This window comes from Muscardinus avellanarius, assembly GCF_963383645.1.
Source record: "Muscardinus avellanarius genome assembly, chromosome: 8".
Classification (NCBI taxonomy): domain Eukaryota; kingdom Metazoa; phylum Chordata; class Mammalia; order Rodentia; family Gliridae; genus Muscardinus; species Muscardinus avellanarius.
The window spans coordinates 27358496-27381262 of record NC_137794.1 but is presented as its reverse complement, the minus strand read 5'-3'; the positions used below and the strand labels follow the sequence as shown (position 1 = coordinate 27381262).

General features: G+C 37.4%; 1 protein-coding gene across 3 annotated transcripts in view; it reads right to left on the bottom strand.

Moving 5' to 3' along the window:
* The window catches only part of LOC308265773 (regulating synaptic membrane exocytosis protein 1-like), a gene marked incomplete at both ends in the record, with an annotated part of 215733 nt that overhangs the window by 118436 nt on the left and 74530 nt on the right, over positions 1–22767 (bottom strand). For 2 of the 3 annotated variants that reach the window (XM_080699679.1, XM_080699680.1), the window contains one exon: positions 17211–17291. The exons of the other annotated variant lie outside the window; for it this stretch is intronic. In XM_080699679.1, the coding sequence (XP_080555805.1) occupies positions 17211–17291 (81 nt within the window). The remainder of the gene's footprint in view (positions 1–17210; positions 17292–22767) is intronic. 3 annotated transcript variants of the gene reach the window in all.

Genomic DNA, 22767 nt, shown 5'->3' with positions numbered 1-22767 from the left:
GCTTTTATAGAACTTAACATTTATATTTAATATTTAAATGAGGTAAAGACTGAGGGACAGAGTGCACCTGTGAGAACATGAGCACGATGTGGGGGGGTTCGCCCTGGTGTTCAATTCCTCTTCAAAACTTCTGACTTTCACCAGGTATGGTGGCGCATGCTTGTAATCCCTGAGCTTGGGAGGCGGAGACAGTAGGATCGCGCAGGTTAGAAGCCAGGCTTGCTTGCTTAAAAGACCCTGTTTCCAAATAAAAATATAAAATAGGCCTGGGAGTGTAGCCCAGAGGTAGAAGAGTTCCATCCCCAGTACCACCAAAACAAAAAACAAAAAAACAAAAAAACAGTTACTGTTTTTTGGTAAGACAATTAGATGCTGAAACAAGCAGGGGAAGGTGTAGGGTGGAGAGAGGAGTGGTGGGTGTCTTCAGTGAGCAGAGAGAACAATGTGGCTCTGTACAGTTTATTGCTGGATCAGACTTTGTGGGGCAGATAGTCAGGTGCTGGATGTCAGCGTCTGTAATGTAAGTAAGGGCTGCGGGCCTGAGGGTCTCTGAGAGCACTGTGGTGATCAAAGCGGGTGGGATGAAATCGACTGGCAAGAGAACAGGAGATGAGTTAGGTTTCCAATTCCAAGTATGAAGAGAATGGAGTATAAGAAGGGAATGCCAGTGAGAACCAAGAGAAGGAACAGATGTGAATGAGGACTCAGAGTCAGACCTGACGGGACGCAATGACTGGTTCCCTGCAGGGAACACAAGGAGCAGGGAGCTGCAATGACTAGAGTCATCCCATCCACTGACTGGGACAATGGAAACACCAGCAATGGAAGGTGAAGAGAGAGGCACGGGGTGACTCTGCTTCTGCTTGTTGAGGGGCATCGTGGAAGGAGATACAGAGCTCAGTTCTGCTCCACTCAGACTCAGGGACATCTGGAGCACCCTCCTGTAGAGGTAGGGTACCATGTGCCAGGGAGAGCACAGTGCTACATGCCTCTCTCTCCACTGAAACCAAAAAACTAAATGGCCTTTTCTAATATGAAAAGCCCAAGTTTTAGGTCCATAATATGGACACACATCAACATATTGACATAATTTAAGGTCACAGTTTACAAACCTGAGCTTTTCTTACAAATATGGCTCAAAAGGAAGATTACTTGAGCTCATGAGTTTGAGGCCAACCTAGGCACTATAGTGATACCTCATTCTCTCTCTTGCTCTTACACACACACACACACACAAACACACAAACACACACACACACAAACACACACACACAGTGCAAAGCTACAAAACAATCATTTGAGATATCACAGTAAATGACATAGCAAAAAATCGGTCCACATATTTTAACACTTTTGATGCCTCACAGGATAAGATGGTGAAAATAGATCTTTGATACTGCATGAGAAGGCAGAATTTTAAAAAAAAGTCAAAAGAACAAAATGAAAGAGGTGTTTGTTCTCTTCCTAGATTTTCTTTTTCTCCACTCTTCAATTTTTATTTGCTCAGTTTGCCATTATCAATGAAAGGAATAAAAGAATTCATTCTGGAATCATTTGATAACCAGCACTCTAATTTTCAAATAAAATAAAACCATAGTGCACATTTAAAAAAGCACTTTATAGCAACTTCCAAAGCATAACATAGTATTATGTATGCCTTATAGTAGACTAAAGGCTTTCATGCTATATAGCCGTTTCCTTTAAGCAGTAAAAATTACAGGTAGAGGGACAAGACAAGAAATGAAGAAGTAATTTTTCCCTGAAAATCATCTAAGGAAACCAGAGAAAACATGTTCTAAGCTTGGGCACTATTTGTTGGCAATGGCTACCGTAAGTACTGCAGGATTAAGGATTAATCATCTTCCTTTCTCCTAACAAAATAAATAAGAGCTGACTTATTCAATAAATAAATAAACCATATGAAAAAGTGTCACCAATAACAATTATGGACATTCTTCTAGGTCTCTCAAATTTTATATTCTCCATAAATTCATTCTATGTTGGATGAATATTACAGAGGATGTAACTTTACCCACTGATCATATATTAGGCCCATCATAATAGAGTGAATTATTTGAACCAAGAACTCTATAGTATTTTCTTCTAACCCTCTAGAGCCTGGCCCTGAACTGAGCAAGTTGAAGGTTGTAAATATAGCCTTATTTGGATAGTGAAAATGAACTACCACAGTGACTACTTCTGAAGAAGTATGGTACAGAGGCGCTGGCTTTGCTATTAGTGGGCACTTGCAGATGGACAAGTGATATAATTCCCTGTGCCTCAGTCTCTTTATATATCAAATGAAGGTAGTAATGGTACCTCATGAACTCTGTGAAGGTTAAATGCACATAAAGGTCCTGAAAAAGAATAATGTATAATTAAAGTTGTTATCAGAGGTGATTGTAAAAGGCCCTGAGCCACGAGCTAACACCTGACACCCCCGTGCTTTAATTTCATAATAATATAGGTTGGTGAGCACTTGGGAAAGCATGGTGTGTGCTCTTTTCCTTCTGGCGCTACCTTTTGGAATGGTCTCTCTATGGTGCAACAAAGTTTTCTTCCCTGGGGATCTCTCTAAGGAATAATATTTTAGGGAACACAGTTCTTCAGAACCACATACCTTTTCTATTTCTTTATGTTACATTGAACTTTCTAGTTTCTAATTCTGAGAAAAATGTTTGAGTCTATCTTCTTCCTTGCTCTCTTCCTGGCTACTTTATCTTGCCACCAAGGCCAGCCAATTTCTCTTTTCAGATGCCTCTCTCATCTACTTTATTTTTATAAAACCACTGCCATTATCCTTACTACTATTATGCCTGATCTATTTTAATCACTCCTATTTGGCCTTTTTCTCTGTAAGAATGTTTCATTCTCATCCACCACACATACAAATCCATTATCCTGAAAACTTCCTTTCAATAAGACAGCTGTATGCTCAGGTATCTTCATTCCTTTAGAGTAAAACTGGTTTCTTGACTTCAAGGATATTCATGAACTAGTTCCAACCTCCTTTAAAGATTTACATTTACATGTATATGTGTGTATGTGTCACACACACACACACACACACACACACACAACACCCAAATACACATAACACAAATATATGCACCTTTTGGGGGAAGGTATGGGAGATTGAATCCAGGGAAATTCTACCTCTATACCCCCAGCCAGGCGTGGTGGCGCACGCTTATAATCCCCATGCTTGAGAGGGAGAGACAGGAGGATTGTGCAGGTTCAAAGTCAGCCTTGCTGGCTTAAGAGACCCTGTTTCCAAATAAAAATATAAAAATGGGTCTGGGAGTGTAGCCCGAAGGTAGAAGGGTTTCCAGGAACCCCAGTACCACCAAAAAAAAAAAAAAAAAAAGAAAAAACTATACCCTCAGTCTATTTTATTTTTTAACTTGAAAGAGGGTCTCACTAAATTACTGAAGCTGTCCTCGAATCTGTCCTCCTATATCAGCCCCCCAAGTACTGGAATTATAGGCATGCACCACCATGCTGGCATACATACATTTTTTGAAGAAAATGTTTTTAACTTTTTAAGTAATTCATTAGACATTTGTTATTTACTTGTATTGAAGGATAACTTTTATACCTACCCAGTCAGACTCTTCCCCATCTATCATCCAGCCATCTCTCATCTGCCATGGGTAGATTACAGACTAATGAAGAGCAACTCTGACATCATGTGTAACTTCACGGGGGTTGCTTTCCTCACTCTCTAAAATTTAGTATATTCTTAGATCATTGACTATGCTCAAAACACATACATCAAATATTTTTATTGTGTGGGTCTGGGGATGGAACCCAGGGATATTGGGCCTCCGAGCTATACCCCCTGCCCTATTTTTTATTCTTTATTTTTAAACTGTGTCTCACTGAGTTGCAGAGGGCCTCACTAAGTAGCTGAGGCTGTCCACGAACTGCGATCCTCCTGTCTCAGCTTCCTGAATGCTGGAATTAAAAGCGTGCGCCACCACGCCCAACTCATACATCAAATAATTTTTAAAAAAGCTCCAGATAGCATGTATGATATTAAGTGCTCAAATATGATAAAATATCAAGTAGTACTGGCCCTAACAAGTTTTGCTAATTGCAATTTTTGGGTTAGGTGCCACTGACCTGAGATTTCATACAATCTGTATGCCATTTCCTAGCCTTGTTACGGCAGTGTGCTATAATGATCTATTCACTTGTCTCTCAGCTTAACTAAGTTACAACTGCTTAATTGGTTATGTCTCTAATGTTGAATGAATGAGTAAAAGTGGGAGGATGTCAAAATATAAGCTAAATATGTAGGGCTATTTGAAAATAGTGGAAATCACTGTAACTGGAAGTTAAATATCACTTAAAGGTCTGTTGTAGCTTGTCACCCCCTGCCTTTGTCTACCCAGTGACCTCAAATATACATTACCAGTAATGCTATGTAAAGTCACTGAAGATGGGCTGGACACATTCACAATGTTTAATACTTGTTAGATGCATATTAGATGAGCACATTAATTTATCTACTATCATCATTTCTTTAACCAAGTAAACATTAATATTCTGCATACTTCGTCCAAGGTCCTGGGCATTATTTTTTTTTAATGTAGTTATTTCTTCTAATATCAGTGCAGAAGTAGCCAATGGGAACAGATTCTCCTTTGGCTATAAGCTTCCTGTTTTTTCACAACAACCATCTATTTTCTTGGCACAGGCAGACCATTCTCATTCTGGACAAATGACTCTGGAGAAGAGCAGAGGAAATAGCAGTGATTCACAGAATAGCCAGGCTGAACCCTGAGGCACAGCAACTTTCCAATAAAAATATTGCCAGTATTTATCTTGCTTTGCCTCTTATGCACATGAGTCTCGAAGGGAAGTCCAATTCAGTGATAGTCACACCAATTGTGACTTATAGAATTATCACCCATCACAGCCAATCTTCATTTTTACCAAGCATATCAGTGGTACATATCAGTGATTCTAAATAAAGTGATTATGTCAGGATAACCTGGGAGAAATTTCCCAAATATATATTTCCTAGCCTCCCTAACTATGTATATTGGGCAGCATTTTATGCATAAAGAGTAGTATGAAGTGGGATGTATGCATTTTAACATCGATACACCCTATGCCTTTTTACATTATTTCAATAAGAAACAGAGATAAAAGATGCAGCCTATTTTCATACAGTATTGGCCAAACATTATTTTAAAATTGTGCCAAGGTAAATACTTGTTACATGGATAAAATAATAAATAATGTAAGAAATTTTCACTGTTACTTTAGAACAATATGTGAATAATATGTATATGGTACTCCATAGTACACAACTCTCTCATGTACATGATTTAATTTCATCTTTGAAATCCTTCCATGAGAGAACTATCAATAACTTTCTTCTTATTATTCAGTTAAGAAAACTGAGATTCACGAAGAGAGAGCAGTGGGGTCAAGTGAGTACCAGGGCAACCACCGAGGACCCCGGCTTCCAACCCATGAGCCTACGGTTTCCCTATTACACCATGGGAAAAATGCTAAATTTTTCCCCCCGATTATTGTTTCAGTCCATTTAAATTTTTATAATATAGCCGAGCATGATGACGCATGCTTGTAATCCCAGCATTTGGGAGGCTGAGACCAGAGGATCGTGGTTAGCAGACAGCCTCAGCTACTTAGTGAGGCCCTCTGCAACTCAGTGAGACCCTGCTTCAAAATAAAGAATAAAAAATTGGGTAGGAGTTGTAGCTCGGAGGTCAAATGCCTCTGGGTTCCATCCCCAGACCTGCAAAAATAAATAAATAAATAAATAAATAAATAAATAAATAAATAAATTTTTATAATGAAATATCAGGGAGCAAGTAATATATAAAGAATATAAGTTTTTGGCTCAGGGTTCTTGAAGCTGGGAAGCCTGAGGGCATGCTTTGTATCTGCTCACAATGACTCAAGACCTTATTTATCCAAGTTACTCTACATAGGCCCCATCTAAAAATATTATTAACAGAAAGTTGGAGTTGGGTTTCTAATGCATGAACTTTTGGGGACACATTCAAGCCATGGCACTTATAACACAAATTGTCTGCATATTCTGAGTCCATTTTGTAATATGAATCCAGATGCCTGGATTTCATCTTGGATCTGCCCTAGAGCAAATGATTAACATAGTTCGTAATTTGTGTTCTACCTGCAGGCCAAGTGCACACATCATCAAATCTCAGTTGTTGCTCATAACATGTGGTTTGATATGCAGCTTCCACTGAATAAATTGAACCAAAAGTCGGCTTGGGCTTGTACAACCTTAGTTTCTTCAGAACATCTGAAGGGAGAACAAGTCTCCCCCTCCTTCCAAGGACAAATATCATTTCGTCTATAATGGAAGCAAGAAAGTAGGAAAAAGAGCTACTAAGCTGGTTCCTTGGGGCTAGCCCTGAGCTTAAGGGTTTAAAAGAGACAATTACGCTTTCTCATAGAATCAACAATAGAATAAAGTATAAGATTCAAAGAAGATTCTCTGTACAGAAGGAAAAAAATGGATTTGGCTCAATCATTTTCTAATCATAGAATAAAACATCACATAGAACACACAAGAGGCAAAGCCTTCTAATATCTGGATTGCCAACACAGGAACTACTCAGAACATCATTAACAAAAGACCTAGTTCAGTCAACCAGAGATGATTGGTGAAAGTAATTAAGAACTAGTCAAATTCCACAAAACTCAACTGTTACATAAAACTAGTGCATTTCTACTCTTAAAGAACTAAAATCTTTTAATCACAAAGAAACTAAAGAAGGCATCTTCCCCTCTAAGCATTCAGAGAAAGATAAACACAAGATTATCATGAAAATAGTTACAGAAGAAAGACAGGCCTTGGAATACTTTGTGAATTGGCATAGAATGATCTGCATTAGCCAGCAAATCTTATAAAGAGAAAGAAGCCTATAAAAGCCACACATTTTTTTTAAAGATTGTCACTTCCTAATTATAGCTATGAATTGGAAATGTCAGTGTTCCTAGTATTCTTTTATTTTCAAGTTACTGGTTGTACTGACTGTATTCTAAAAGGCAAAAACATATTTTTAGTTGGATTTTCACTTTTTTAATGTCAGTAGGAAATCAATGTTGGTCCTTACTACAGGTAGTACTAGGCTGTAGACTATAAAATTGACTATCTCTTATTGTATATAAAAAGTATAACTAGAGCCAGGCATGGTGGCACAGGCTTGCAAGCCCTGCACTTGGGAGGCGGAGACAGGAGGTTCCTGCTGGTTCGAAGCCAGCCTTGCTGGCTTAAGAGACCCTGTTTCCAAATTATATATATGGTTTGAAAATGTAGCCCAGAGGTAGAAGGGTTCCCAGGAACCCCAGTACTACCAAAATAAAAAAGTATTAACTAGGATAAAATATAAAATTTATCACAATTTTAGTATATTCATGTGGCTAAAAATAGAAGATGCCTGTCTGATAAATAACTTCATTTATTGTAAGATATATTGCTAAAAGATCCTTTGCACAAGAAAAATATGCTTCTTTCCTTCTTGACCAAATTTTACTCAGTAAATGGGATATCTGTTTAAAAGAGGCAATAGTTTAATCTGGTATATATTTTAAAATATTTACTTCCTCTAGAGTATCCACATATCACTTTTTTTCTTTGTTGATGTGCTTTGAAGGTTACTCTATGAGCCTTGCATAAAATTAAAAGGCCCCAAGCTCTCAAAAATAAAATCTTTGCTTTGTCTCGTCCATTGTCCTCCTCTCCCTCACTTACTTTCTTCTCTGATCTTGAGTTCTCCAAACACATATGGTGCACATAAGGACAGCTGCACATACTGTCTTCTCTGCCTGGGATTCCCTTCCTCTGGCTTTTCACAATGCCAATTTTTATTTTCCAACTTTCTCCTTAAATACTACCACCTCAACTGAGCACAATGGAATACACCTGTAATCCCAGTACTTGGGAGGCTGAGACAAGAGGATCAAGTTTTGAAGACAGCTTGCCAAGTAGTGAGACTCTCAGAAACCTAAGGAGAGCCTATATAAAAATAAAAATAAAGTAGATCTGGGCATGTAGTTCAGAGGTAGAATGCCTCTGGTTCAATCCCCAGTACCATAAAAAAAAGAAAATGCCATGACTTAGAAACTTCTATGAGCAAACTACCACTCAACTACATTATGATGTAAGAGTACAATGCACCAACAAAAGTATATTAAAAATGTTTAAGCATCTATTTTTGTTGGTTTAGATTTTTCTCATCCATACTGAAAGCCCTCTAAAGACAAAAAATTCTGCTTGTTCATGATAACACCCAGTGCCCGACACTATGCTCTGCACACAGTGCAGCCTAAATACTTGTCAGGAGGAAAATGACTAAACCAATTAATCCCAAAGAAGGAGCGAGCTGCTTCTCCTGCTGCACTTTCTCACCAGGTGAAGAGATGTACTTCCCTTCCTCTCAGTGCCTCCTTCTCATCCAGGGCTGATTTAACAGGTTTCTATTGAAGGGGTGGACCACATCTGTGCTGAGATAAGAAGGAAAAAATCAAGGGGATTTGGGAAAGACTGAGTTATAAAATCTGATTAACTTCTGGAGCAGAGAAGACCACGTGGCTCAGAAGAAGCAGAGAGACAAAACTCCAAAATCGGGCAAAATTAGGTGGATTCATAATTTACAAGGCCTTTTCCAGGCCCAGGCTTTTGTAAAGAACCATTGTATTAGTGATGGGGCATGTCTGCTCTGGTGACAATCAGCCAGAGAGTTATCCATCTTTGGTGTCATCCCTGGCATTTGTGCCATCTACTGGGAGTTGTAAGCATCAGGCCACAGGGCCTGAAGCTCATGTCTGGTATGCAGAGCTTAAAGGCATGATGACATCATGACAAGAGCTTCTTCCAACTACTTCTAATTTCAACCATACAACTTTTCTTTAATCTATTAAATGGTATAAGATATCACTGTGATATTTGATATGCTATTTAAACAAGAAATCATATTTCCAAATGTAAAAATATATGTCTTATCTTGTTATGGGAATATTTCCCAGAGTTATATTTTTAGTGCTGAAGGTTGACTATTTTAAAATTAGGTTAAATATATGCTACCATATCTACATGAATAAATTCATTCTCGACCCATATATGTTAGTCCTCCAAAGTCTGTTATGATTAAGACTGCTCAAAAGTTGCTATTGCTGAAAAACACCATACCCTTGAAATCTGAAAAAGTATGCCTATTAAAAGAAAAATGTGGATGTCAGCCTCCCTGACAATTCAAAGCTGACTCACTAAACCTGTGAAGAAAAGAAAAAAAGTGTAACATAAATGCCCAGGTGAAAACCCTTAGTGTAGAGGGTACTCAAGACGATCGAGTCAAGGAAATGGATCCTCACCGCATGGAAAGAGGATACCGAGAAGACAAACAAAGGCACAGAAAACTCCTAGCATCAAATAATTTTATTTAACCTGGAACCTAAAGTCATTTTTTTGTAAGTTAAATTAATAAAAATGACATAACCTACAAGCAAATGACTACAAAATAAATACAAATAAACACCATGACCAAACCATACTATCAGTTTTTCCAAAGTTAATCATAGAAACCCAAACCAAGGAACCTCAATAGTATTACGAGAATTTGTAGTGGCAAAGTCTTTTACATAGTTTCTTCCTGGCTCTTTAACTACATGGAATCCCAGTTCTGAGGTCACACTAATAGTCATTATGTGAAGAGACAGTTCATAGAGCAAATACGAACATGCATACAAGTGCACACATTAGATGTTTACATTCTAGTAATCAGAAATCAAAGTGCTGTCAATAACCCCAAATCATGAATGGCAGAAGAGTTATATAAGGAAACTACTTACAGTCTACTTGACTTGCCCCACTGACAGCCAGCTGGGTGACAGTGACCACCAGTCACAGTAACACTCTACAGAGCTCTTGACTGCTTGCTTTAATTGATCTACCAGAAATTCCCAAGGAAAACCTTCATGAGTAACAACCTGGACCCCACAAAGGCGTTGGCCCATGAGTCAGTCAGTCTCTCTTCCTCCCTCCTGCTCGTGAGCACGCATGTCCTCTCCCTGCCCACTCCATGTCCTTTCTCTTGCACATACCACATGGCTCTCTTTTTTCCAGTGACACTGGGAGGCATGCTCCCTCTTGTCTTGTCTCTGAGATCTGTCAGTAATACACTTCTTCTGTGATTTCATGTTTTGTAGTTGTCTTGCCTCCTCTGAGTCTCACCTGACTAATCCAACCAAAGCCAACTTTCCTCTCAGTCAGAGATATCCTAGTAAGTGGCTATCAAGGTAGGTCAAGCCCAAGGAGAGCAGACAAGAGCTACGGGGCTATTTGCCAGTATAAACAACTTTCCTGTGAGAAGGAAAATGGTCACGGGTTAGAAGCCTAGGTAGTGAGCCATCCACCAGAATAAAAAATTCTCCCTTAAAGGCACATGGTAAGCATACAAAAACACCTCCGCTAGAGCTCCATTAGGGCAGTGCTAGAGTTTATAGCCACTCTCCAGGGTGACCTTGAGACCAAACTAGAGAAAACTGCAACCCATCCTCACAGGCCCCAACAATGAGTACATCCTTAAATGACCCTAGCACAACTTGATGTTTTGGGTCTCAGGGCAACTATTCTCTCCTTCTGGAACACTGTATCCCAAACTAGCCTAACTGCTGAATAATCCATCCTTAAAAAGTCGTATTAACTACTGTAGGCTCTTTAAATCCTTCCCTGACCAAATCAACAGCATACAGAATAAAACATTTTCTCATTTATACACACTTCTAGTGTTGCCATTATCATGCGGTATTATAATTGATTTCATTATATGATTGTCTATTCCCTTCAACTTCAGAAGAAGCCCTTTAAACAAAAATTCCATATCATCTATTTATCTTATATCTAGGTCTAGCAGGCATAAGACTCAATTTGTTGAACTCCAGTAATATTTTGATGTATTTATTTCTTTGATTAACTGATGACAACTAATGCAGCATGCTTAAAATATGACTGAGTGACATTTTAATAATAACTTTCAGGGACTATCTGAATAGTTTATATACATGATTATCAAAATGATTATACTGATATGTATTATACTGATATGTACTCATCAAACTCTGCTTGTATAATAGAGTGCACCAAGCAATGTAAGCACAGACACCTTTCTTCCCATTAATCTACCCAATACTCTTGTTCTTTTTCTCTACACAGGAAACAGTTTTGAAAGACTCATGTACATACACCATCTCTTATTCCTGACTTCTCATTTCCTTCTTTTTAAGCCTACTAAAATACTACATTTCTATACTCTTGTATGTTAAAACTATGATGGAAAATGCTATCAATGACCTCTACATGACCAAAACCAAAGCACATTTTAATTCCTTCAGTTATTTTTTAATTTTCTGCTGCACTTGATACTGTCTGTCATGCCCCTTGAGTCCCTGTATACCTTGGCTTCTGGTCCTGATGCTTTTTTAACCATAGTGGGGAACACTTTTCCCATTCCTTAAGAACTGGTGGTTTTATCTAGGGCTCCTTGTGTTTTTCTGTCTTGTACCTTTTGATAAGGTCATCAACTTCTCCAGTTAAATAAGTTCTTTAACTTCATAGACCTAACCTAACATGTGGAATCTTCCCTTCATATAACTTACAGGTACCACAAAATCACTATGTCAAAATCTGAACTAACCATTGACCACCTTCCCTACATTTGGTTCACAACCTTAGATCAACTTTTTGGTTAGTATCTATTTTTATCCGTGCCATTAACTCTTTCCTTGAAACTCTTTCCTTACAATCCATATTAAATTCACCTTAAAAGCACTTCTCATTTTACTTTTTACATGAATCTCAAAGTGTCCCTGTCCATATCCTCTATTATTCTGCTTAATCAAGATCTTTGCAGCTCTCCTAAGGCTAATTTATTTTTGCCTTTTTTGTATCAACCTATACAGATATTTATGTGTATATGGAGAACTCAGTCCACAAATGACACTCAATAGAGAATAGAAATGAGGAATAAATGCAAACTGTAAAGTCTCCAAGTCATCTATAGAGAAGTATACTATTTCAATCATAGTATAGAGTGCACAAAGGGACTATCAAAAAGAATTCAAAGAACCCATGGTTATTTCTTCTTACCCACCAGGAAAGTTTTATTAGGTACATCCAAAATTACAATATAGTTCCACTACTGTGGGAAGTTTTTAAAAGAAAGAAACATTGGGGAAAAAAAAGATCTAAATCTTACTGGTGAAATTTTTAAAAATGAGGTTTTTCTTTTCCCCAGCATATGTCTATGGCACCATTTTGATACTGAATGAGTATAGCTATGTAGCATTGTATCTGTGTCTATTGTTCTGTTCCATTGATCTATATGTCTGTTTTGATGACAGTATTATGTTGTTTTTGCTACTATGGTTCTGAAGTATAATTTGAAAGTAAGTATGGGGATGCCTCTAATACTGCTCTTTTCTGCTCAGAATTGCTTTGGTTATTCCTGATCGTTTGTTCTCCAATATGAGTTTTATAATTTTTGTAGTTTTGTAAACAATATTATCAATAATTTAATGGGAATTGTATTGAATATGTGGATTGCTTCTTTGGTAACACCTCCATTTTAACTATAATAATTCTGACTATCCACGAACATTGAAGGTTTTTCCATCTCCTTGTTTCCTTTTCAATTTCTTACTTTAGTGTTCTATAATTTTCATTGTAGATTTTGATTTTCCACCTCCTTAGTCAGGTTAATTCCTAGATATTTTTTGAGCTATTGTGAATGGAATTGTTTTCTGACTATTTGTGGTGTGTGTGTGTGGTGGTGGTGGGGGGGTGGTACTGGGGATTGAACCCAGGGGCATTCTACCTCTGAGCTACACTCTAGTCTTATTTTATTTTTATTTTCTGAAAATTTTTTTATTGGTGCATTGTAGTCTTACATCTGCAATCTTCCTGTCTCAGTCTCCCAACCTCCCGACTTTTTCAATTAGTTACTGGTGTATAGAAAAGTAATTGATTTTTATTGCTAATTTTGTATCATGATCCTTTTCTGAAATTGCTTAAGCTCCAGAAGTTTTCTGGTGGAGCATGTAGTGTCTTCTAAGTATCGGATCATACCATTTGCAAATAGGGGTAAGTTGAAGTCTTCCTTTATTGTTTTGTATCTTTATTTTGTCTCTTGCTTAATTATCTTGGTTAAATCTCAAGTACTATATTGAATAGGAGTAGTGATGTAGACATACATCATGCTTCCTGATTTTAAGAAGAATGCTTTCGGTTTTTCCCCATTCAGTATGATATTGGCTTTGGATTGGTCATACCCTTATTATTTAAGGTAAGATTTTCTATCCCTAGTTTCTTCAGTGTTTTTTATAATGAAAGGGTGTTTAATTGTATTGAAAGATTTTTCTGTATCTATTATATTTATTGGTATATTTCCTCACATCCCTGTGATGTAAACAACGTGATTATGATGTATGATCTTTTTAATGTGTTCTTGAATTTGATTTACTAATATTTTTGAAGATGTGTGCATCTGTACTCATCAATATTGATCTGTAGTTTTATTTCCTTTAAATGTCTTTATCTGGGTTTGGTATCAGGGTGACTCAAAATGAACCAAGGTTCTGAGTACAAGACCAGAAACTTGCAACTGTTAGAAAAAATAATAGAAGAAACCCTTCAATATATAAGTACAAAAAGACTTCTTAAATATAATCCATATAGTTCAGATATAAAGATCAAAAATCATTAAAGGAGATGACATTAAAAAAACAAATAATAAAAAATGAACAACTGAAATAGATATATCTCAAAAGAAGAAATACAAATGATTAATAAATATATAGAAAAAAGTTAACAATCAGGATAATGCAAATCAAAACTACACTGAGATTCCATCAAACTCCAGGTAGAATGGCAATCATCAAGAATACAAATGTAGCCAGGCGTGGTGGCGCATGCTTGTAATCTCAGCATTTGGGAGGCTGAGACCTAGAGGATTGCGGTTTGCGGACAGCCTCAACTACTCAGTGAGGCACTCTGCAACTCAGTGAGACCTGGCTTCAAAATAAAGAATAAAAAATAGGGCAGGGGATGTATCTTGGAGGTCAAATGCCCCTGGGTTCCATCCCCAGAAATGCCAAAAAAAAAAAAAAAAGACAAGCGTTAATAAGTGCTGGTGAGAATGTGGGGAAATAGGAACCCAGATATACTACTGGTGGGACTACAAAGTAGTATAGTTGCTATGGGTGGCAGTGTGGAGGTTCCTCAGAAGACTAGGAATGAATCATCATATGACCCAGCTATGCCACTTCTGGGCATCTTTCCAAATTTCTTTGAAAAAGAAATTTGAAGTCAGAACATTATAGTAACATACACATATTCATGTTTATTGCAACACAGTTCACAATAGCCAAATTATGGAAGCGGCCTAGATGTCCATCAACAGATGAATGGATTACAAAACTGTAGTATGTATTCACAGTGGAATTTTACTCAGCAATAAGAACAACAAAATGTTATTTGAAGGAAAATAGATGGAACTGGAGAGCATTTTGCTAAGTGGGATTATCCAGTCTCAGAAATTAAATAGTTGAATGTTTCTTCTCCTGTGTGGAAGCTAGAGAAAAGTTGAACAACAAGAGATACCTCAGAGATTGAGGGGCTGTAGGGAAGGGAGGAGGGGGACAGAGAGGTAATGAAGGTAACACTTTAAATAATGCTATTCCATATACAAAATTATCAACACCAATCTCAATGACATGTATGGGGAAGCAGAAGGAGTGGGCTAAGGTCCAGGCAGAAACTCACCAAGTGCTATGTGCATGTATGTTTCTATCACTCTGTACCTCAGTATGATGTATAATTACAATGTACCAATATAGGCATTATAGAAAGTTTCTGCACAGCAAAGGAAACAACAGTGAAGAGACAACCTGCAGAAAAGGAGAAAACTTTTGCCAACTACACTTCTCAGAGAATATATAAAGAACTAAAAACCTTACACTAAACAAACAACTAATCCCAAGTAATGCAATTAATGAATGGGCAAATGAACTGAAGAGACATTTCTGAAATAAAGAGGTACATATGGCCAACAATTAAATGAAATGTTCAACATCTTTAGCTATGAGGGAAATGACATCAAAACACTATTAAATTCCATTTCTAGTTAAAATGACAATCATCAAGAATACAAATAATCAATGCTGGTGAGAGGACACAGGGAAAAAGGGACTCTTAGAAACTGTTAATGGAGATGTAAACTGGTACAACCACTATGGAAATCAGCATGGAGTTTCCTCAATAAGATAAAAAAAACTGCCATATTGTCCAGCTATACTACTACTCATTATGTATCCCAAAGAATTAATCTTGGCATATTTTAGAGACAGATATTTACCTATGTTTATCAAAGCACAATTCATAATAGCTACATCATGAAATCAGATATCAATCAACAGATGAATGGAAAAACAAAAGGTGTTATACATAGGGATTTTATTCAGTCATAAAAAACAAAATTAAATCATTGCAGGAAGAGAGAAAAGTATCTTATGTGTTCTCTCCTATGTGGAAATTAGTGAAAACAACAAAAAAATAGGTACGATGAAAGAAGAAGGGAGAAGATTAGGATAGAGGAATGTGATATGGGGAGAGAGTGATGGATATATTGGGGAGTGAACTGATCAAATTATATTTTTATGTATGTACAAAATGCCACAATGAAACCCATGATTCTGTATAAATATCATGCACCAATAAAAACAATGAATTAAGTTCAGAATAGCACAAAAATGAAAAGAATAAAATGTTATGTCCTAAAACATAAATACCTTTCAATTAATAATTACTGTATATAATATACAAAATATAAGCATATCAGGCCGGGATATAGCTCAGTGGCAAAGCGCTTGCTTTGCAGGTGCAGCGCTCTGGGTTCAATCCCTGGTTCTAAAACAAACAAACAAAAACAACAAAAAAGACAAAAAAAGAACCCCTTTAAAAGTATAAGCATATCAATGACTAAAGAGGAAAGAAGGGAGTAGAGAGGAAATCAAATAAGTACATTCAGTTTCAAATGTAGCTTTTGAGGAGATAAATGTAAAGAGCTTTATTTAAAACTGTGCAGAGTAGCATGATATACTCAATTCTCTGAAGAGAGTTATGTTCCTGGTAAGAAAAATTAAATTTAATTTTATTTAATTTTGCTTTTTGCTTATAAAATGTTGCCATAGCAAAACAGTTCCAAAAATTCAATTTTCTCTTCGGAGACTTTTTTCTACATTACCACTTAATTTTGGTTTTACTTCAAAAACTGTAGGATAGCTGAAGAAATCTGTAGAAGAGCATTCTGAAGATAGATTTCTTCAAAGGCTTTTGCTACGGCCTTGGAAGGAGGCGTCTCCACAGTGGTAACTACTAGGCTGTAATGCTCACGCCAAGGGGACTGCTGCCGCTAAAGCATATGAAGGCAATTTCATCTCTTCTTACCAGGAGCACAATTCTCTTTAAGAAGGCTGAATAGATCACACAAGTCTGCAGAATTGTAAAATTCTTTACATTTCTTATCTCATTAAAATCCATGGACAAAACTCAAGAGTTCGAGAATCTATCTTCTTCTTTGTTCCTATTCTCCCCTTTAGTTAGATCCTTAATAATCATCAGTACCTCCATCTAAGAAGGCAATAGCAGAAATGAAGTCAGATGGTCTAGGTGTGGTGGCACCCATTGGTACTCTCAGTAATTGGGAAGCTGACACAGAGGAATGCAGGTTTAATGCAAGCGTGGGCAACTCGGCATGACCCTCGGTACCTGTGTGTTTCCCTATGTACACACTCCAGTCTCCACTCAGCATCCTACCTGGGCCTTGCCTCCTTACTTCCCTAAAGTTTTATGCTCCAGTTCATATACCTGGCACAACCAAAGAACAAAACAAAATTGCTGCTTCTCTAGAGCCCTCTAATTTGTTTGATCTCTGCAATATGGTATTAGAAACACCACTTAACAAAGACACTTAATCCAGAGCTCATGTTTCCAGATAATTTCATCTATTTCAATCGTAGCCTTTTTATTATACATACACCAGAGAAGCCAGAGTAGCTACTCCCACATGCAACGTGAATTACTAAATCTGTAACCAGTGATCTGGGTAAGAGACATTTGCAGTTAATAAAACCAATGCTATACTTACGGTGGAGGTTGGTGGGGCTGGTTTTCAGCATTTCTTGGTGTTTTGCAGGCTGCAGGCTTCGCCATGTCCCTGACAACACACCTGGGGCGCATGATAGACAGCACAATGCACTATTAATTATAAAAAGGGTAGAAGACATCTAAAAATTAAACATGGTACTGAAAACACAATCTAAGGGCATGTGTTTGCGAGCCCCTTCAATATTAACCTTGGGGCCCTGTAAAGTTAGAAATGTTTGACTCGGGTTTCCAAAGCTTAGTTATGCCCAAATAAAATCGGTGCTGGCCTCTGTATTTGACTTTCCTTTTAGCATCAATAAAATGATTGTCAGCAGCTTTTCCCATAGCAGAAAAGCTATTGAAAGCTTTGGGCTCACGGTATGAAGACATCTGAAAGCTTAAAAATAGGAACAGCTGTTGTGTTGATATGTTAAAAATTGAGCAGGATTTTCAGTGGCTTTGGCTGTTTTACTAAAAAATGTGGACTCTTGTTTCATGTCATCAGTCACCACACAGGTCTTTCTGTTCATTTATAAAGAGATATGAGAGGTTTTGAGATATTAGCCATATTCAAAAAGCCCTTCACAATAAGGAAGATGAAGAGATGGAGGGAAATATTCATATATAAAGAGTGTGTGTGTGTGTGTGTGTGTGTGTGTGTGTGTATAAGGAAGATATCTCTAAAATGTGAATAAATGACAAATGGTCTCTGTTCCTTAAGTCTTCATCATAAATAGGACTTATGCAGAGGGCGAACACTATCACAGCACAAAGTGCAGCAGGCGTTGATAGTCTCACTCTCATGTGAACAAGGCTGAGGGAGCATTAGAAAAGTCACTGAAATCAGGAAACACCTTCATCTGAGGCTGTACTTGGTTGACTTAGATATTCTTTCTTTGTAAAAGATGTATAATAAACACAGTTTTGAGTTGTAAGGAAGCTTTGATTGTAAAACTGAGACCCTGCATCTTAAATTTTCTAAATGGAAATTCCCCTTCGGACCCCAAGACCCCAAACATGAGTCTGATTTTTAAGAACGCTCATGGAGGCATTTTGGAGACTTGACCACATTGCCCGTATTTAAGACCAATCACATTATTCCAGAAGCAGATCACTGGTGAGGCAGTGGTGGACAAACTGTTTCCCAGAGCTAAAAGCTGCATGGCAAAATTCTCCACTTCTGAAAGAAATGATACGGGGAAACGTAGACACAACGCACAGAAACGTGCACACACACATTGCTCATTCCAAACAAGGTCAAGGAAGACTTAGAAATCAATATGTAACGTGACAAGAAAATAAAACGGTGCCATTTCAAAGCCTCAACACATCTTCCTCCTGGGGTGAAAGTAAAAAAAAAAAAAAAATGTGTTTCTCAAGAGCTTATACTAAACTTTCAATGGATCAGTCTAGAGGGCCACAAAGCCTTATGTGAGTGCTCATGGGAGAAGGCCAACCACGTATCAGCTCAAGCGAACATTTAAGATGGTAACTGTTAGAAGTGATAAATTAGAATTTCTTGGCCCTGGAAGTTTAACCTAACTTACATGGTGTATAATGTCCTGGAAAATCTTAATATGCAGCATGTTTAATCTACATTAGACCATATCTATAATATTGTGAACATATCTGAAATATTACCAACTTGGAAGAAAATTGAAGAATTATATCTGTGAGAAATCTTGGTTCCTTCCTTCTCCCTAGAAAGTTTTGAAATAAAAGAAACCTACCACCTAGAGTTTTTCTGCAGTATGCTTTGAAGTGACTATTTTCTAAGAAATGTAAAGTATTATCCAGCAGTGTGGGTAGGTTTCTAAGCCAAATACTTTTTTTTTCCAACTAAAAGGCCATGTCTTTGTAAGAAAACTCTTCTCTAATCTCAAGTACCTAGTGGCTTTGACTTAAAATTACAATCATTGACATATTACTTCTTTTATCACAAAATATAGAATCTTTCTGACAAAAAATATCTCAATTTCTCAAATTTAAAGTTTTATTTAATAGTGAAAATGGACACTTACTCTTCCACAACAATATATTTGTAATTGATTAAAATATTTTTATTAAAAAACAGGAGATCACATTTTTCATACTAACATATAGCCAGACCATAGGATATATATTTAGTATTCTTGATTGAGAGTAATATTTGTTTCAGATGGCTAATTTTTCAACAAATTTGGATTTTCCAAAGCCCCCACCCTATGATAAGAAATACTCTCAGATTTTTCTCATCTGACTTCTTTATAACTGAAATTTATTCTAACTTCAAGAAAGAAAGAAAGAAAGAAACCTACTCTATGCTGAGAAAAAGGCACATTAAAATATACTCACAAGATTTTTTTGTGAGTATAATTTTTTGGCCAGTGAGTATTAACATTTCTTTAAAATTATAATTAGCACTACATTATGATGTGAGACTACCATGTACCAATAAAAGCATATAAAAATTACAACTGAATTGTTACAGTTTAGAAGGATAAAACCTTAACATTCTGGCAGTCCTAATATAGGGAAATGGTTGAATCCTAGAAGTTTCTATTATCTCCCATGCATTAGATTAGTTATAATAAATACAGACCCCTTATGTATTGAGAAACAGGACAATGATATTTCAGCATGCTGCCGTTCTTAAGGGTCTGTAGACATACATGACTCACTCCTTCAGCCAGATATTAGGAGAATGCAAATGCTGCTATACTGCAGACTTCCTGGAATCACCACAGATCCAGTGCCCTGGAGTTCATAGGGTTTGACCTCTTATTGTTTGCAAAACCATTAATTACCCAGAGATTCATCAGACCTGGTCTTACTGTCTCCTAACTGCCTGTGAGCATTCTCTCATCACTCAAGCATCACTGAAGATTTATGCAAATAAGACATTCTGCACCCTCCTCAGGGGAATGCTCCTCCTGACTCCGCCCTCCGCACTGCTGGGTTTTATGAATGACTGCAATCAATGCGATGAATGGCTGCCAACTGCCCACTCAGCCATTTCTACTCTTCCCTGCACATACACACGGGAGAAGCTCACGCTGCCACGAGCCTGCAGATGAGGCTATATGGCACGGCTTTCATCTCTCCAAACAGGAACTAAATGTGCTTCCAGATACTTAGAGTATGTGAATCAAAAATTCTAAATGCCTTCAAGAAACACAATTTACATAATTACTTTCTCTCATTTGACTTTCCATTTTGGTGCCTGCAATCACTATCCCCTACCCTGCTTCCACAGGGGGAGAGGAGGGAAACACCACTATGTGAACTTTAAATTGCTTAATGTTTTATACCTAATGTCAGGAAAGTAGTTTCTGTGCACTAAGCTGCTGAACAGTAGAATAGCAGACGATGGCTGTTTACATTTCTATGATCAGTCTCATGGTTTTTTAATTTTCCCATTATCAGTGGAGACTACAATCACATCCAAGTCATGCTTGGGACGAGTATGTCTGTCTGTTCCCATTTCCCAAGTGTTACTGTCCTGGACTACATTTGTCCTATTAAAATTTAAGAACAGTTAAAATAAAATTGAAAAAATAAAGACTTTTTCAAATACACAGTCTTCTAATTTGCTGGCCACAGATTAAAAGTACATAGAAACAGAGGAAACAATCAGAAGAGACTTCAGGGTTTGTGTGGATGGTCAGCTTTCCTTCTAGACTTCTATTCAGTGCTCCAAGCCATCTTCAACAGGACATCACCCAAAACATAAACAAAGTTCCTGATCCTGTCTTCTTGGGTTCAGGGACGACAGATATCCAACAAACACCTAGATATCTCAGAGATCTCTCAAGATCAACATCTCCAAAGTGGGATATTTGCCTTATTACTTCAAACTGGTTCTTCCACAGCCATCTCCACCTTAAGTGATTGAAAATATATTGCTCCAACTGTTCAGCCCCGAATCTCAGACATAAATCTTCTCTTTCTCTCATACTCTTAACATAATATACCAGGATGATTATATTCTTGAAAATATATGGAGAATCTGACCATTTCTCATCTCCCCTATTATGGGTCCCCCATTCTAACCAAGATTGTTTACTTGAATTCTCACCATAGAATTTCTTCTTCCTCGTCTATAGTACCTCCCATGACCCTTTTTATCCCTAGTTCCTGCATATCAGGATGTTCTCCCAGAACTCTTGAAGTGACCCCCCTTTGCCCGAGGGGTTTTGTTCAGACTTCCCTTCCATCTGGAAGGCCTACCCAGAAGCTCTTACTTCCTTCAAGTCTTTTCTCAATGTCAGTTTTTGAGGATTGCTACCCTATTATTCTACTTATTCCTATGATTCCCCTCCTCACACACATGTAATTCCAAGTGCCCCTTAAGTGGTCACTCTACTATTTACAAAATTTATGGCCCCGCTGCTTGAAATAAGCGCTGCTCCAGAGAACGAACTTTTGTCTACTCGATTCACCAAGTACCTTCAGATATATTTCAGTATCACTGGTTTCATGATGTAGTTTTATTGTTGATAATATGTGAGTAATCTTGCATTGCTGAGTGTTTTAAAAATATTATTCTAGTATCAAAAGACCATGATTTTCAAATATAACTTCTGAAGGATGATAGAAGTATGTATAAACTTGACTAAACTAGAAATGTAACAACCTTACCGCCAAAGGGGATACTGGAATGCTATAGAAGGTGAAAGCAAGATGGCGTATCTGCTACTTAGGAAAGAGTTTATATAAGAAAAAGAATCAAGAAAACTAAAAAGATAAGGATTCATTTATAAGCTAGAGTACAATTGATAAAAATCTCTTCAGATACACTTTTCAAAGAAAGGCTTCAAAAATGAACTCATTTCTAAGCCGGGCATGGTGGCGCACACTTGTAATCCCAGCATTCGGGAGGCTGAGACCCGAGGATCACGGTTTGCGGACAGCCTCAGCTACTTAGTGAGGCCCTTTGCAACTCAGTGAGACCCGGTTTCCAAAAAAAGAATAAAAAATAGGGCAGGGGTTGTAGCTCAGAGGTCAAATGCCCCTGAGTCCCATCCCCAGACTTGCAAAAAAAAAAAAAAAAAATGAACTCATTTCTACTCACAAATTCTAAAAGAGGAAAAGCTAAAAATTATTATTTTTAAAACTCTTTCAAACTCTTTCATGTAGAAAGAATTGCACATTTATGTCAATTTAACAGTGGACAAAGGTGAACAAATGAGTATGATGACTATTACCCATAATATGAAGATGGAGAGGTGGAAAGTCCACACCAGAAGGGGAATGTTGAATGTTAGTATTTTGAAAAGTCATATGTACTCATCACAATCAGGGCCTGTTATACCTCCAGTGAGCATTCAGGGGACCCTCAGAAGCTACAACAGAGTAATTTTTATTTTAAAAAGGCACAGAAGACAAGTGAAACAGGTTAACAACTTTAAGGAAATACCCCTGAGCTATACTCCCAAACCCCTTTTAAAATTCTTATTTTGAATAATCAGGGTCTCAGTAAGCTTCTGCGGTTCTTGTTAAGTTGCTGACACTGGCCTTAGAACTGCAATCCTCCTGTTTCCACCTCCCAAGTACTGGGATTACGGGCATGGGCCACC